General features: G+C 37.2%; 1 protein-coding gene across 1 annotated transcript; it reads left to right on the top strand.

The window, feature by feature from the left end:
* The first annotated feature begins 203 nt into the window (after positions 1-203).
* Positions 204-15109, top strand: LOC127633269 (translational activator of cytochrome c oxidase 1). The gene is made up of 6 exons (XM_052112233.1): positions 204-309; positions 472-716; positions 5424-5530; positions 7791-7921; positions 8201-8363; positions 14410-15109. Exons 2-6 carry the CDS (start codon positions 497-499, stop codon positions 14623-14625), a joined length of 837 nt encoding a protein of 278 aa, XP_051968193.1. The 5' UTR covers positions 204-309; positions 472-496; the 3' UTR covers positions 14626-15109.
* The last annotated feature ends 1121 nt before the right edge of the window (positions 15110-16230 follow it).

Raw genomic sequence — 16230 nt, 5'->3', positions numbered from 1 at the left:
TGTGTGTGTGTGTGTGTGTGTGTGTGTGTGTGTGTGTGTGTGTGTGTGTGTAAAGTAAGGCTGAAGCCCTGGCTCTGATTGATCTGTGGGAGGCCCAATAGTCTCTGGGAGGGAGAGGCGGTTGAGAGGAGATTAGAGTTTGTGGTCCATGCCAACAGCAGGTGGCGGTAATGCAATGTGAAGTTGCTATACATCCATAAAACAGAAGAAGAAGGTGGTGTTGCTGTCTATAGCGTTCGTCCTGGATACGGAAGCACTGGGTTGTGATATAACTATGGTGAATTTGGACAATTTCATTGTTTTTATTTCGTAAGTATCATGCACGAAATATATTAATTTATGCCCGAAAATGTATTGTCGAAGTCTTGAAATCATCGTAGTGAAAACTCTTAAATGTTAGAGGCTTAAGACTTAAACCAAAGTCATTCTCGAAGCACACTTACATGCCTACGCGTGCTGTTGTCTATTTAGTGAGTGAAGGACGCTGTTAGGCGAAATGATGCAGAGGGCTTTCAGACTGACAGTGAGAGTGTCTGCTGTGGTTCAGAGTTGTCAGTATCCAGCCATCCATTCCCGCAGAACACTGCACTCAAACCCAGCGCTGTGGGCAGGACACAACAAATGGTCTAAAGTGAAAGATATTAAGATACCCAAAGATGCGGCTCGAGCCCGGATTATTGCAAAGTACACCATGATGATAAGGATTGCAGTCAGAGGTAATGCATATGCCCACTAATTTATATTATTTGATTATAAATGTTAAGACGAGCCTTCTGGCACGTTTATCATGGTAATACTAGGGGTGTAACGATGCAGATCTGGATCGATGCATCGCTCATTTATCCAAAGATGCGATGTCATCGATACAACGTTTAAAGGTCGATTTTTTTTTTTTAATTTATTTTTTTTTTATTATTATTATTATTTTTTATAAAGATGCATCTTTGTTTTAACGCTTTAATGCCAGACACTTTCGTACGAATTTCCGTCATGCGGTACAGCAACCTTATGATATTAATCTCGCTTTATAAGCACGAAATCTTCTTTTCATGATATGGGACACGGATGTGCGCTGAGTGATTTAATTGATTGGAGTTGCGCTCCGAAGCAACGAGGTTATGATGGTTTTGATATTCTAAACCCTTTCAGCGTTAAACGACGATCTCTTAAACGGCTTAGAACATACTTTGCAAAATTGTATTACTGTAAAACTGGGAAAGCTAATAATATTCTTCAAGCATGTTTTCATTATTGCACTTTATTATGAGCATTTGCCTGTTAAAGCCGTCGCAATGTAACCCCGAGAAAGTGCAATTCCTTCCCCCTCCAATATAAACATTCTTTTTATAATAGCATTTTTATTAAAGTACATAGAAACACGAAACCAACGTCATTCAATAGAGGAGGACAGTGCACAACTTTCGCAACCGTTCGTGTTACTCCTAGTGGTTGAATAGGGAACTGCACACCCAAAATATACCTTCTTTTTGTAATAGGAGATCAGTGAGCATTTCAAATGACTGATATATTTAGCATACAGTATGGTGGAGTTACGAATTTTTTTTTCATAATGTATAACGATCTACAGTGCCAGTCAAAGGTTTGGATAATAATAATCATTATTATATTTATTTTTATTATTTTCTACATTGTACAATAATATTGAATGCATCAAACCTATAATATAACACATGTAATCATGTAGTAGCAAAAAGTGACCTTTGAAAGACATCCAAATATATTTTATATTTTTATTTCTTCGGAGTAGCCACCCATTGCCATGATTTATAGCATTGCACAATCTTGTTATTCTGTAATTTTTGTTGTACAACTCATCCCAAACCATCTCAAATTAGGTGGAGTTCATGTGATTGTTGAGGCCAGGTCAACTAATGCAGCCCTCCTTCACTCTCCTTAGGCTCAGTTAGCCTTTACACAGCCTATAGTTGTGTTTTGTATCATTGTCCTGTTTAAAAATAAATTATAAACCTCAAGATTTCAAGCCTAAACCTGATGTGATGGCGTACTGCTGCATAATGCTGTGGTAGCCTAACTGGTCTAGTGCTCCTTGAATTTTATATATATATATATATTCACTGACTGTGTCAACAGAAAATCACCCTCACATCATCACACCTCCTACTCCATGCTTTAAGTTGTGAACCACACATACAGAGATCATAAAGACATCACTTTATGGATTAAGCAAATGCACTTGAAGATACTTTCAAAGTAGTGAAAATCTTCCAGTTTGACTGACCTTTGTCGTGAAATAATGATGTAATGTTATTTGTTTTTGCTTATTAGAGCTGTAAAAATGGATTTGCTTTATTTATTTTGCAACTATTTGTAGTGTGTAATTGAACATTTCAATGGATGGTGGGGACAGGAGTTGCTCTGTCTGGCCAATTAACTGCTATGTAATTCAGTCAGAGCTCAATGGCTAAAAGAAGGAAATGGACTGAAGATAAGATTTTACCTAGGATAAGTATGAATGATGTAATTGATGTAACTAAAAAATGGCTACATAAGTGGAGAGATGCGGCCCTCAAGTCAAGAGTTTTAACACCAGCAGTTGTTCTAATTGTGAGTACAGCAGTTTATTACCTTTTGCTGTGTTTTGTTAATGGATATAAGTGAAGTTGTGTTAAACATTATTTAGGTTGATAAATGGATAGAATTTAATTCACTCAAACAAAATGTATTAAAAAATTCTGTTTGTTTTATAGAAAGTTTTATAAAAAAAAATAAATACAATTTAAATATATTGAGGTTTTTATTAATTTAATTTTGTTTAAAATTTCATGGAGTTTTGTTATGAAATTGAAATGGGTAAATCTGAAATATAAGCACGTTTTTGGAGAGTGCTCTCCAGAGGGTCATTTGACAAGCGATTAATTAAACTAAACTTTTAGATTTAGCTTTTTGTTAATTTTGTATATTTTTGGCATATTTTAAAGTCCTGACATTCCACAATTTCAGACACGTGTACAGGCAAGGGATAAAGAAGCATCTTCTCACTGCAGCCTCTGCTTCACACTAGTTGCCAGGAAGTGAATATATATCATGCACTCTGCTTTAGATGTTTAGGTTTGTGTGGTTTGCAAGCCCAGAGACTCTTTATAGTCATTTAATAGTCACTTCTATTAAAATGAATGGGAGAAATTTGAACGCCCAAATGTCAACAGATGTAGAACTGAAGTTCTGCCTTCAAGTAAAAGAGCCAGTCAACTTTTAGATACAGACATCACAGTCAGTCAACTTGAGAACGCACATGTGCATTAATTAAACAAGATGTGAAAATGTAGTTGTTTTTTTAAACATAATCTGAGGTAAAGAAGCCCAATTTATTATACCAGTATAGTCAGATTTTACTGCTGATTTGAGAAATGTTATTTGATCATAATCTAGACCCACCATTTTTTTCCCCTATTTAAGTAGAAAGGAGCTGTACTGGCATGCCGCAGGTTACATACATTGTTTACATTCCAAAGAATGCCGCCGAGTGAGCCACTAGGCGTAAAACGAAAGGTTGTGAAAGTTTCGCTCTTTCCTCTATTGAATGACATTTGGTTTTGTGTCTCTGTTTTTCAACAAAAAGCTATTACAAAAAGAAAGGTGATTTTGGGTGTGCAGTATTTAACCACTAGGGGTAAAATTAAAAATTGTGAAAGTTGTGCACTGTCGTCGTCTATTGAATGATGTTGGTTTTGTGTCTATCTCCAACAAAAAAATCTATTACAATAAGAATGGCGATTTTTGGACATGTTGTTCCCTATTAAACCACAAGGGGTAAAACGAAAGGTTGTGAATGTTGTGCACTGTCCTACTCAATTGAATGACGTTGGTTTCGTGCCTCAATGCTTTTCAACAAAAAAAGCTATTACAAAAGAAAATTTATTTTGGGCGTGCAGTTCCCTATTCAACCACTAGGGAAAGAATGGTTGTGAAAGTTGCGCCTTGTCCTCTATTGAATGATGTTGATTTTGTGTCTTATGTCCTTTAACAAAAAATGTATAAAAAAAGGTTTATATTGGACATGCAGTTCACACACTAAGTTATTACAAATAATAAAAAAGGAAAATTGCACTTTCTCCACGGTCCCTTACTTTCCGCTGCGACTGGAGGAACTCTTCCCGGGGTAACTCACATTGCGACGGCTTTTGCAGGCAAATGCTCTAATATCGAGTGAAAATAATGAAAACAAGCTTGAAGAATATTATTAGCTTTACATGTTTTACAGTAATAATATTTTGGAAAATATTTTCTAAGCCGTTTTAGTTATCGCCGTTAATCGCTGAATGTGCCTGTAATATCAAAAACGAAATTATCTTAACCTCGCTAATATTGTGGCGCATGCGTCACTATTAATTAGTGATGGAGCAATTCGGCCATGACAAATTAGCCCCAATATGGTGAACAGCGCTGACAAGGGATAGAAAAAAAACGCCTGTCCTGCTGCACCGACATCATTTACAAGACCTTTCACATCTTAACCTCAAAACCATTACTAACTTTATCTCTGTAAATTGTAACAGATGTTTTCAAAACAACCGTGGAAGATGTAGCCAAGAGAAAACAATTATAGCACATACACTCCAGTCATGTGTATGTAAGTATTTTGGATTGAAAGACTTGCGTGACTGTTGGAAGAGATGACAAATTGCCACTGTAGTGTTTACCTCATTCCTCAAAGCAATGCGCTGTTATCAAATGATTGATGATCACTTGTATGTGATTGTATGACTTTTTTTTATATTATTATTATTTTCTGCATTAACTGAAGTATTATTTTGTTGTGGATGTCCCAATGTGGATACTGGATTTGCACTTTTCAGAGAACTCATTACAATTTTCTATTCATATTTTCGTTGCAGTTTTTAAGACATAATAAATGTAACTGATTGTGTAAAACAGGCCCCTGAATCGAAACAAAATCATATCGCAGCAGACTTTGAAGTATCCGCAAACATCGGATCGCTGGCTAAGAGAACTGATACAAGATTGTATCATGATGAAACTAGCGATTTACACCCCTAGGTAATACCATATCACCTTGTTCCATGGCAATACTGTGGTTCATCAATTAAATGCATACATGCGTAAAATTGTGAACTATTGCTTGATCAAAGGTATATAAGTTATGAAATGTATATTCATACTGCAAGGGGTTTCACAAGCATTAAAAAATCTAAGCATTATTATGTTCAGGCTTGCAGTGAACATTAAATATTTATGTATAATATTTGTATTTTATTGTGTTAATTTGGTAGAATATGAAAAGGCAATCATTTAGTACTGTGATGTACGAAGTATTATAGTATTACCATCTTTCACCTTAACTCTGCCATGGTACCACCACTAGTACAGTTATATTGCTATGAGTGTGTATGCTGACATGAACCTGTGCTGTTTAATTTCAGAGGGAGGACCCAATCCAGAATTTAATATTGCATTGGCACAACTTTTAGAGCAGTGTCGGATCAAAAATCTACCCAAAGCCACTATAGAGGGAGCTATAAAAGGAGCCGTAAGACAAATTTCCATTGTCTACTACAACTACTAATATCTTCTACTAATGAAACTTGCCATCTTGTAATTGAAATTACCTATATTCATGGATTTTAGAGATGCTCTGATTAATCGGCCACTGATTGGTATCAGCCGATATTCACTTTTTATAAGTTGATCGGTGGTCTCATAATTTGGCTGTTTGCATAAACTGGTCACCCATGTCGCGAAAGACGCACACAGCTCCTTAATACTTTAGCAATCAACATCACTGGTTGAATTCCAAATGAAAGTGATCATCCCTATGCTCTACTCACTTCAATGGACAGATCTCTTGATATGGCCACACTGAAGGGAGCACGAAAGTACAATTTGAATGTACCCTTAGCTAATTGTCTTGTAAAAGGTGCTTTTCATGAAAAAATAAAGACAGTTTTTACTTTAGTTTGGATCGAACCTTCGAGTGGCGTCCCCTTCCCGCAGTGCCCTTAAGGGCACAAAACTGCCGTTTGGAAAATGCCTACTCATGTCATCATGAGAGTGTGGGGAGCACTGGCAGAATGTTTAAGGTCAAACTTGATTCAGCAGTTCAACAGTGCAGTATGAAAGGAATGGCAGATATGAAATGTTTGTGTACAGTATATGGCGTTTCACACCCAAAACGCCACAGGGAAATAAGCGTGCTGTGAAATGGTCTTTATTTCTGTATTCTATTTATAAATCTTGAGAAGTGATACTGCTGTTTACTTGGAGCCTAAATGTTAGTTTTTCTTTCAATAAAGTTATATCTTTCGAGTGACACGGCTACATTTCGCCAAAGTCTAATAGCAATAAAGGAGGTGAGCAGGAATAAAACATTTGTAGCCATTTGCTAATTTATTCAGACATGCCAGTTATCTGAACATACATCTGGAAAGTATTCACAGCGCTTCACTTTTTCCACATTTTGTTATGTTACAGTCTTATTCCAAAATTGATTAAATTCATTATTTTCCTCAAAATTCTACAAACAATTCCCCATAATGACAACGTGAAAGTAGTTTGTTTGAATATTTTGCAAATGTATTAAAAATGTAAAAAATCACATGTACATAAGTACTGTGCTCATTGGGACCTTCAATGCTGCAGAAATGTTTCTGTACCCTTCTCCAGATTCGTGCCTCGATACAATCCTGTCTCGGAGGTCTACAGACAATGGCTTGGTTTTTGCTCTGACATGCACTGTTAACTGTGGGACCTTATATAGACAGGTGTGTGCCTTTCCAAATCATGTCCAATCAACTGAATTTACCACAGGTGGACTCCAATCAAGTTGTAGAAACATCTCAAGGATGATCAGTGGAAACAGGATGCACCTGTGAATACTTATGTACAAGTGATTTTTTTTTTTTAAATAAACAATAAATAAAAAAATAAAAATATTTATTAATAAACCAACAGTGTTTTTGTCAGTAGTAGACAACAACTATGGCATTAGCAACAGGGAAATTCAGTTAACAGTGACAGTGAACAGAAAGCTTGCATATAACCAGTTATGACAGCTCTTGATAAAAGGTTAAACAGTCAGGATTAGTATGTTATTGGTTCATGAGATGACAAGAAATTTCATAATCGTAATGGGTGTGCATAATCGTAAATAATTAGGGATTATGTTTCAACAAGATTAACAGGAAAAGTTCATCCAGAAATTTGAATTTTATCATATTACAATGAAGTGATTATCCGCACTCCGATGATAGACTTATAATTTTTAACATAAGTTAAGTAACATAATTATATTAACATGTCGTTCTGTTTTTTTTTCTTCTGTGGAACACAAAATTAGACATTAAGCATCTTTATGCATCTCTTTTCCATACAATAACAGTTCGTAATGACCATTGCTGTTACGCTCCAAAGAGAATAATACCATAAAATGTGATAAAAATTAGTCCATACAACATGTTAAATAAGTTTTAAATAAAATACGTTTTCTGAAGTTATACTTTAACACCAAAAAAGCATTGATTCTCATGTATGTCATAAGCGAACACACTTTCCAGTTTGGATATCCAGATTGAAGAATGAGAGTTGAGACCTGCAGAGGAATTTTAGAGGATACAGACTTAAATTTTGGTTTGTTACTCACACAAAACTGTCATATAGCTTGACCGATATGGTTAACAAATTCTAGAGAATAAAAGTATCCAGAATTTAACAATTCCTTTAATCGTGTATTAATGAGATTTAAAAAATTTCAATAAATTACACTTTTTTTTGTCCTTTCCCTTCTTTAACAGAAGTCAAAGCCAGGTGAACAGTATCTTTATGAGGCTAGAGGGCCTGGTGGCTGCACATTACTTATCGAGGTTTTGACTGACAACAACACACGATCGCATCAAGAAATAAAACGTATCATGATGAAACATGGGTTAGTATTGATGAGTGATCTCTGGGGGAAAAGAAAACTTAATTAGAGATCCAATTTAAATCAGTTTTACTTAATCTATATTACTTAAGTATAAGTAATGTAAATGTGATTACATTATTTGAATTTTTTTAATGTATAATAAAGGCTTAGGAAAGATAAAACTATGAATATAAAGCTCTTGAAGATAATCTACATGTCACTTCATGTGAGTACTTCAGTGTTATGTTTGTATGTTACTTTGCCACCAATTCAATCTATTTCTTTTCTCTTTGTCCTCAGGGGGACACTGTGTGAAGGAGCACAGCGTAACTTTGGAAGGAAAGGTGTTGTATCAGCATCTAGAGATGGGATTTCCTCTGAGAAAGCTGTAGAACTGGCCATTGAGGCAGGAGCTGAAGATGTGCAGGAGTCAGAGGATGAGGAGGAGAGACCCACACTACAGGTGTCAGCACACATTTTCTTTTTTGCGGGGTTGGTCAAAATCCAGATTATAAAGTACCACAGAATGTTGATTTGAAATGACACTGAGAGGAATTTAATTTAAAGAAATTCAAATCCAAAGAAATTCAGTTCCGTTGGGGCGGAATATCTTAAGTTTTGTCCTACTAGAGAAATTATGTACATGAAAAATTATGCTTGTTTAAATTTATTCATTCCAAAGATTGGTATCTGAGATACAAATGCATAGATTCCCTGTGTAATCTGTGCTGTCAGTGCTGAGAAAAGTAACATGTACCATGTCACCATGCGCTCATTCACGATTGTCTCAGCTATGGTCTGGATGTCAACTGCATTACATTAAAAATACATAATGTATAGTTAAAAATATATATTAAAATAAGATAATATAATATAATTTTACTGACCAATGATATCACAGGAAAGCAATCGTCATTGTAATTGACCAATCAGAAAAATTATTTAGTCTGTTGCAGCAGACCTCCCTGTTTCATGCTAATTTACATTCCAGGGCTCCATACTAACATTTGAGAGCAGTGGCACTGGTGCCAGAAAGTTCCACTGATGGTAGCACCAGCACCTGATTTGGTAGCGCTGATTAATTTTTCACCGGTAAATAGAAACAAATAAAAATAGTGATGATGTTATTGCATTGCACATATAAGTTACATTTTATGTGTTCTTGCATATTTGTCACAATGAAATGCACATTCAACGGTAAAATATTTTAAATTGGGCAGCAAATGTTAACTTGTTGGTTTCCAGAACAGTTACACTTTTTAGGGGTGTAACGATCCATCATTCTGGAATGATGCATCAGTCCAATAACAAACTATCCAATTTTATAGATACAACACGTAAATATCGATAGACATAATTTTTTTTAAGATGCACCCTTATTTTAATACGGAAATGCATAGACATGGCTCACATGAGAGTAAGGCAATGAAGCAACCATATTAAATTAATTTCACTTTATGATCGCTAAATACGCTTTTCATGTGGGACAAGGATGTGCGCATGATCTGCGAAGCCAAATTGCACTCTGCTATCCGCGTGGGCATGTCAATCGAGCTTCCCGCATAACACAAGCTCCAGACAAGTGACCAGACCAAAAAGAAATGCAGGTGCCCAACTTCCTTGGATGGTCAAGTGTATGTTCAGCAAGACAATTGGAGGCAGCATGAGAAACACACTATGACTTCCTCAGTCCATTGATTTGATGAAAAACATCGCTTGTTGTGGGCATGTAAATATTTTGCACCCTTAGTATCTATCTTAGTATCTTGATTTGGCCGGAAACATCAGTGCTAAAGCGATCCTCCATTGATGTAAGAGTTCTTGCATTCCTTGAATCGATCACGTTTCTGACTTTTAGAATTCGCAAAGTCTGGTAACAAGAACAAGAAAATGCTGTGATTCTTCCAAGAAGGCTTTCCTTTGCTACTTGCCTCACGCAACGCGAGATCTTTATCGTATGATCTCAGAATTAATCGGGGCCTGTCTCCCTCAGTGAATCTGCGAGTCGGGACTCTGTGAGCTCATTCAATTTCCAGCTTGTGGCCTGTTATGTCAAGCAGACTCTGGAAGAGCTTGTCTAGGAATTTCACCATATCCCTGCCTCCATGCTCAAGAATTCCAACAATTCGGACGTTGTTTCGCTGATTACGATTCTCCAAATCCTCCAGTTTTTCCCCAAACGCGTTCTAAATCTATCTTGGTCACTAGCGGGTTAGCAGCTAATTCCCTCTTCGATGACTCCAGATAATCGATGTCCCCAGATAATCGATGTCCCCGATTATTTTAACCAACTTAGATAATTTAGTTTCCATCGCAGTAATCGATCGACGAATTACAGCAAGATCCTCTAAGTCAGCAACAACCTTTGTCAGCATCACAGACATGCTCGCCAGTTGCCGCTAAATTTCTCCCGCCGCACCGTCCAAACCGAGTCCCAGGTCTGAGGTACCCGTCTGAGGTATCAGCTTGAGCGCTTAAGTTTCTTTTAATATCTCCAGATTCCGAGGATTTTGATGTCTTTGCCATGTTGACTTCAAAGAACAGATATGTAGTAGGGTGAATTGAATCTCACTGATTTATGACATAAAAAATTATTAAAAACTAGCAAAGTGATTTACACGTCCGCTCCTCGCATGGTGTCACGTGACCCCACTATATCGTATTTTTTACACTTAAAAGATACAACCTTCCTTCTTTTTATATGTTGCCCCAGCCCGTTAACATTCCACGTGGAAAGAAACATTTTACCTATATTAAAATGTGACACTATTGCTACAAGTGGCTCCGTCCAGCATCGTGGCCGGGGCGACAAAGTCTCGTTCCCTCCATCAGGGAACGGAGGTTACAATAGTAACCTAGACAATAGTCTGTCGCTCACTCAACGTTGTGTCAAATGAAGCAATACTAGGGGCCCCTATTCAATCACGGCATATGTTGAACCATGTACGTGAGCTGCTGACTGACTGCACGTACCCTTCACCAACACCCCATAAATGTCATATAGCTTTTTAGCTACCCGGCATTATCCAACGTGCCAAGCAAGGGAGCAGGTCCCTCCAGCCGCGCCTTTTCTCTTTCTATGTTTCTCACATAGAGTTAAAGAGGCTGGGGCCATTTAACATGCATCGGGGAAGGTGTTCTTTTCCAACACCTATTCTTTCAGGGGGAAAAGACCCCATGGAGACCACATCCTGCCCAGGCTGGGGGAAGGTTAAATGTGGCGAATAAGTGGGTTTTCAGGTCACATGTGGAAGTGGCTCGGTGGTAGGTCTGGTAGGCAGGTAGCTGCTGCGAGGGAGGAGTTGCTACAACCACAGCGACCGGGGGGCAGAGGGGACTGCCCAAGGGAGACGCGGGTCCGCCGGTAGGGGACTGTTCCGCGGAAAATACACACAGGGATTAATCCATGAAGGCCAACCCTGTGGAGCACCTATTCCAGTACAGAGTAATTGGTACCCATAGTGGGTCTGGTTGGGAATTCCTACGCTGAATTCGCGGACCAGAGGGCTAGGGAGGAAGGACATCCAGGGAGCACGAGTTTATTGGACTCTCCTGGGAGGAAGAGCAGATGTGATCGCCTCAGTGGAGGGGAAGGGCATTATGTGCAAGCGGAACACCCGGTCAGACGTTCCATATTCCCGAGTTCTATGTGCTCAGACCTGAGAGAACACGGGACAAAACCGACTCAACCCTGAGATTATACAATCTCGAACAGGTATTGGGTGTTGCCCAGCCCGCCGCTCTGCAGATGTCTGCTAGGGAAGTGCCATTGACCAGTGACCACAAGGATGCCACACTTCTCGTTGAATGTGCTCGAACTCGCAAGGCGGCGGGCATGGTCTGGTTGTGATAGGCCAAAGCGATGGCGTCGACAACCCAGTCGGCTAGCCTCTGTTTGGAGACAGCGTTCCCTTTCCGCTGTCCACCAGACAAAGAGCTGCTCAGAACATCTAAAGCTCTACGTGCAGAAACAGCAATGATAAGGCTGGGTCTGCCTCCTCCCGGGGCAGCGCTTGCAGGTTCACTACCTGGTCCCTGAAGGGGGTTGTATGAACCTTGGGCAAATAGCGAGGTCTTAGGACTACATGGGCATCTGCCGGACCGAACTCCAGGCAAGTGTTGCTGACAGAGAATGCTTGCAGGTCCCCAACCCTATTGATTGAAGCGAGCGCGATAAGGACGTCTTCAAGGAGAGGACTCTGAGCCAACTGATTCTGTTCTATGAGTGGCATGCAGCGACCTGAGGCGGGCGAGTTGCAACATGTGACGAGCGCACGCCGCCTTGGTGTTTTATGTATCGTGGTGGTGCTGTCTGAATGGATCAAGATATGCTTGCCCCGAAGTAGCGGGAGAAACCTCTGCAGGGCAAGAATTACAGCCAGCAACTCTAGGCAGTTGATGTGCCAACCCAGCCGGGGCCCCGTCAAGGAGCCGGTGGCTGCGTGCCCGTTGCACACGGCACCCCAACCCTGTTCCCTAGACTCGTCAGAACCAGCCAGCTTAGTGTTTCAACACTACACCACTCTATCACTGTGAGTGAAATATTAATATTTACTTGCTAGTCGCTAATAACAGACGTTTTTTTGGTTGCATAGTGCAAAATGTACTTGCATATGCAAGTGTAACTTACTAGCAATGTAGAGGGCTGCATGATAGAGACCCTTGGTATAATTTGGCCAATCAGTATGCAGTCATTGTCTTTAGTTTTAACATTATTATGATGACATAAAATATCGTGATCGCTACGATTTGCTTGAAAAGTAGATCGTGGACATCTTCAAGATCAATCACGATATAAAATCGTCAGATCGCCCACCTCTTATTCAACTTAAAATTCAATTTTGAATTCCAACTCTGCAGCCTGTTTGCAACCTCAATTCAAATTCAGGAATTGAATTTAAAGGGCATTTGAATTTAACCTTGTCCATAATTGTTTTAAATAATTTATATTATTGTCAATTTGAGGTTTGTGTGAAATGTTCCAGTACATGGAAAATCTCTGTATGTAAATGTGTTGTGTTAGATTATTTTGGGATATCATCTGTATTTACATTTTTTTTCACTTTTGGCAAATATTTTGAAACAGTCTTAACATTTTCTAAACTGTAAGTGCAATTGTCACAACTGTTTTATGGGACATTGCAACTCTTGCTTATCTGCAAAATGTAGTAACTCATCCAAAACATTTCATTCATGCTTCAAACCCTAGTATTTGTGTCAGGAAATTGGCTAATCAAAATTAAATGTTTTACTGGTCAAAATGTTAATATGTTTTTTCAACATGGCAATTGTAGACAATTGAACTTGCTCTCCTACGCATGCCATAATGTGTGCAATTTGCTTAAATGAATAAGAAGTTAAAATCTGCTGTGAACAAGAATCAAGTTGTTCAGAGATTTGAACTTAATGTTTTGAAAAAACAATTATCTTTTGAGATTTTATGGAGCCAGAAATACGACAAAACAATTTCAATTAGAATTGTGTAAATTTGAATTATAGACTTTTGAATTTGAATTATAAGTGTGATTTTGTCAAATTAATATTACGTTGTATTTTAAATAGTTTTGAATTTGAATTTTCTTAACTCCAATCCTGGACATTTCATATTTAACCAAATTGAATTGTTTTTTTTTTTTTTTATGGCACAATTTTATAAATATGTATTTTCAAACAGCACAATTTTTGTTCTGAATTCTTACACTGTAAATATCCAGTTTTAAAAAATATAGCTTCAAGTTTTCAAGATGAAGAAGAAATTCAGAACACTAAATTCAATATTCTAAAATTCAAACCGCAGAAATTCAGATCTACAGAAAGTGGGTCAGAGATCAAGCTTCCGTGTTCCACAGGGATGAGTAGAGGGTCTCAGAAAAGTCAAACTGAGCATTTTGGCCAATTACAGGTCGAGGTGCAATAATTCTCTGGCGTGAGCGTGATTCAAAAGGTCGCCATTCTGACCATGAACTGCAGTGACAGTGGTTATAATACTTTTATGATTTTATATTTTCATGGTTAGCACGTTAGCACATTTGCTCAGTTCGACTTTTCTGAGACCCTCTACTCTTCCCTGTGGAACACGGAAGCTTGGATCTCTTACCCACTTTCTGTAGATCTGAATTTCTGCGAATTTTAGAATATTGAATTTAGTGTTCTGAATTTCTTCTTCATCTTGAAAACTTGAAGCTGTATTTTTTTTAAACGGGATATTTACAGTGTAAGAATTCAGAACCAAAAATTTGCTGTTTTAAATACATATTTATAAAAATAAAATCGATTTAAAAAAAAAAAATTCAATTTGGTTAAATATGAAATGTCCAGGATTGGAGATAAGAAAATTCAAATTCAAACCTATTTAAAATACAGTGTAATATTAAATTTGGCAAAATCACACTTATAATTCCAATTCAAAAGTCTATAATTCAGATTGTTTTGTCTTATTTCTGGCTCCATAAGATTTGAGCCAAAGCGATAGAGAAAAACTGTAATAACTACCATTCTGTTTATTTTAGTATATCTGTGATATGGCGTCCATGAAGGCTGTGCGGAGTGCTCTTGAAAGTCTGGGAGTTCACACACTTTCAGCTGGTTTGGAGTTTGTTCCTCATAGTCCATCGCTCTTAACTCAGAGTCAACTCGAGACAGCATCCACCCTGCTGGAGGCGCTCAATGACTGCCCTGATGTGGTGCGAGTGTGGAATAATATCCAGGCACAGAACTTGTGTTAGAACAAATTGATTGACAATTTGAAGGACAAACAGATATGGAATGATTGCACAGTAGATTTATGTGCTTTAAGAGCAAAGCTGGATCATGATAAAATCGATCTGCTGAAATTCATTTGGATTTTAAATGCTTGATCGACATGCCTTATTGCACCCTGACGATACATCATAATGCCAATAAAGAGTTAATAAAATAATGTTAGTCATGCATGTCAAAATGAGTGGAGATCAATCCTTAGAATTTTAAAAAGCATTTTGAACACTGTCATTATGAACTGCTTTTATTAAATTATGTTAGCATGCACAACTTCTGGCTGGAAGTATATGGCAGCCCTATGAACCATACATTGGATAATTATTAAATTTGGCACACTGATAGCAGTGTGTATGAATAGCCCCCAGATACAATTTTAGGCCTTCGGCACTAACTCTATAGCTGAGGTGCCCAAACCTTTTCCTGCGAAGGGCTAAAAATCAAACTTGATTTATTGCAGTGGGCAGAAATTAAATGTTGCATTATATCAAATTGCATTATCTTAAAATATAAACGTTGCCCTGATTTCCCCTCCTTTTATTATTTCAAATTCATAATATAAAACATTACAATCTGCTAAATGAATGCAATTAAAAGCTGCGTCTATATATATATATATATATATATATATATATATATATATATATATATATATATATATATATATATATATATAGGGTCATTCCACGAAATCGGTGCCTTTTCAACTTAAAAAATTTGGAAAATATAATTGTTTCAAACTGATTTTTTTCAATACCCATTGAATGAAGACATCTTAACATGACAAGAAATTGTGTTGGGCCATCTCAAGCTATGCCATTTATTATTTTATGACTGTTTATTTATTTCATGTTTTGATATTTTCCTCAGTCCTGTTACTGACTAAAGTGTTATTATATATAATACTTCCAATTACAAATATGCAACAGTTTGCACATATATTAGTAGTATTTCGGTCCCTCTTTTCATTCAGATTATGTCATATTTAAAACAATTCTGTTTTATATCATAATTGCCATTCAGATTACTGAAAATGTCCTATTTCAGGGACGAAATCACATTACAATTAAGAAATATGTATACTTTGACAAGATATATATTTAAAAAAGGGTCTTGTCCAAAATGCAATATAGTGCAGGTTACTATGGTAAGATCTGTTTGACTGTCAAATGTCATTTTTCTTTTAAAATATCAAATGAATGACAGTAACAGGACTGAGCTCTCAATAGCCGAGAGTGTGTTTAGTCGCCTATTGTTTGTCATTGCAGTTAATTGCATGCATTATAGACAAGCGTTATGAACTTATTTACTTGCATAAACGTACTAGTTGCCTATGGAACATTAGGCCATGACAATCTGCTTCCATATGGGAGGTAATCTAGAATTATATAGAAAAATACAATCATAGAAGAAAACATATCTTTATTAAAACAAATCATCTTTGGAAATATAAAAAAACAACTGTCTAAACAACTACAAAATAATTCATCCACAGGACATAACAAGGGTAAGTTCTTTTTAAAACTGATTGTTTCCTTCTCTACGTTGTCCAATATTGCTTCTCAGTCTCTTTA

Source organism: Xyrauchen texanus, chromosome 40, assembly GCF_025860055.1.
Source record: "Xyrauchen texanus isolate HMW12.3.18 chromosome 40, RBS_HiC_50CHRs, whole genome shotgun sequence".
NCBI classification, from domain to species: Eukaryota; Metazoa; Chordata; class Actinopteri; order Cypriniformes; family Catostomidae; genus Xyrauchen; species Xyrauchen texanus.
The sequence above is the reverse complement of the archived record's forward strand: the minus strand, read 5'-3'. Positions and strand labels throughout refer to the sequence as shown.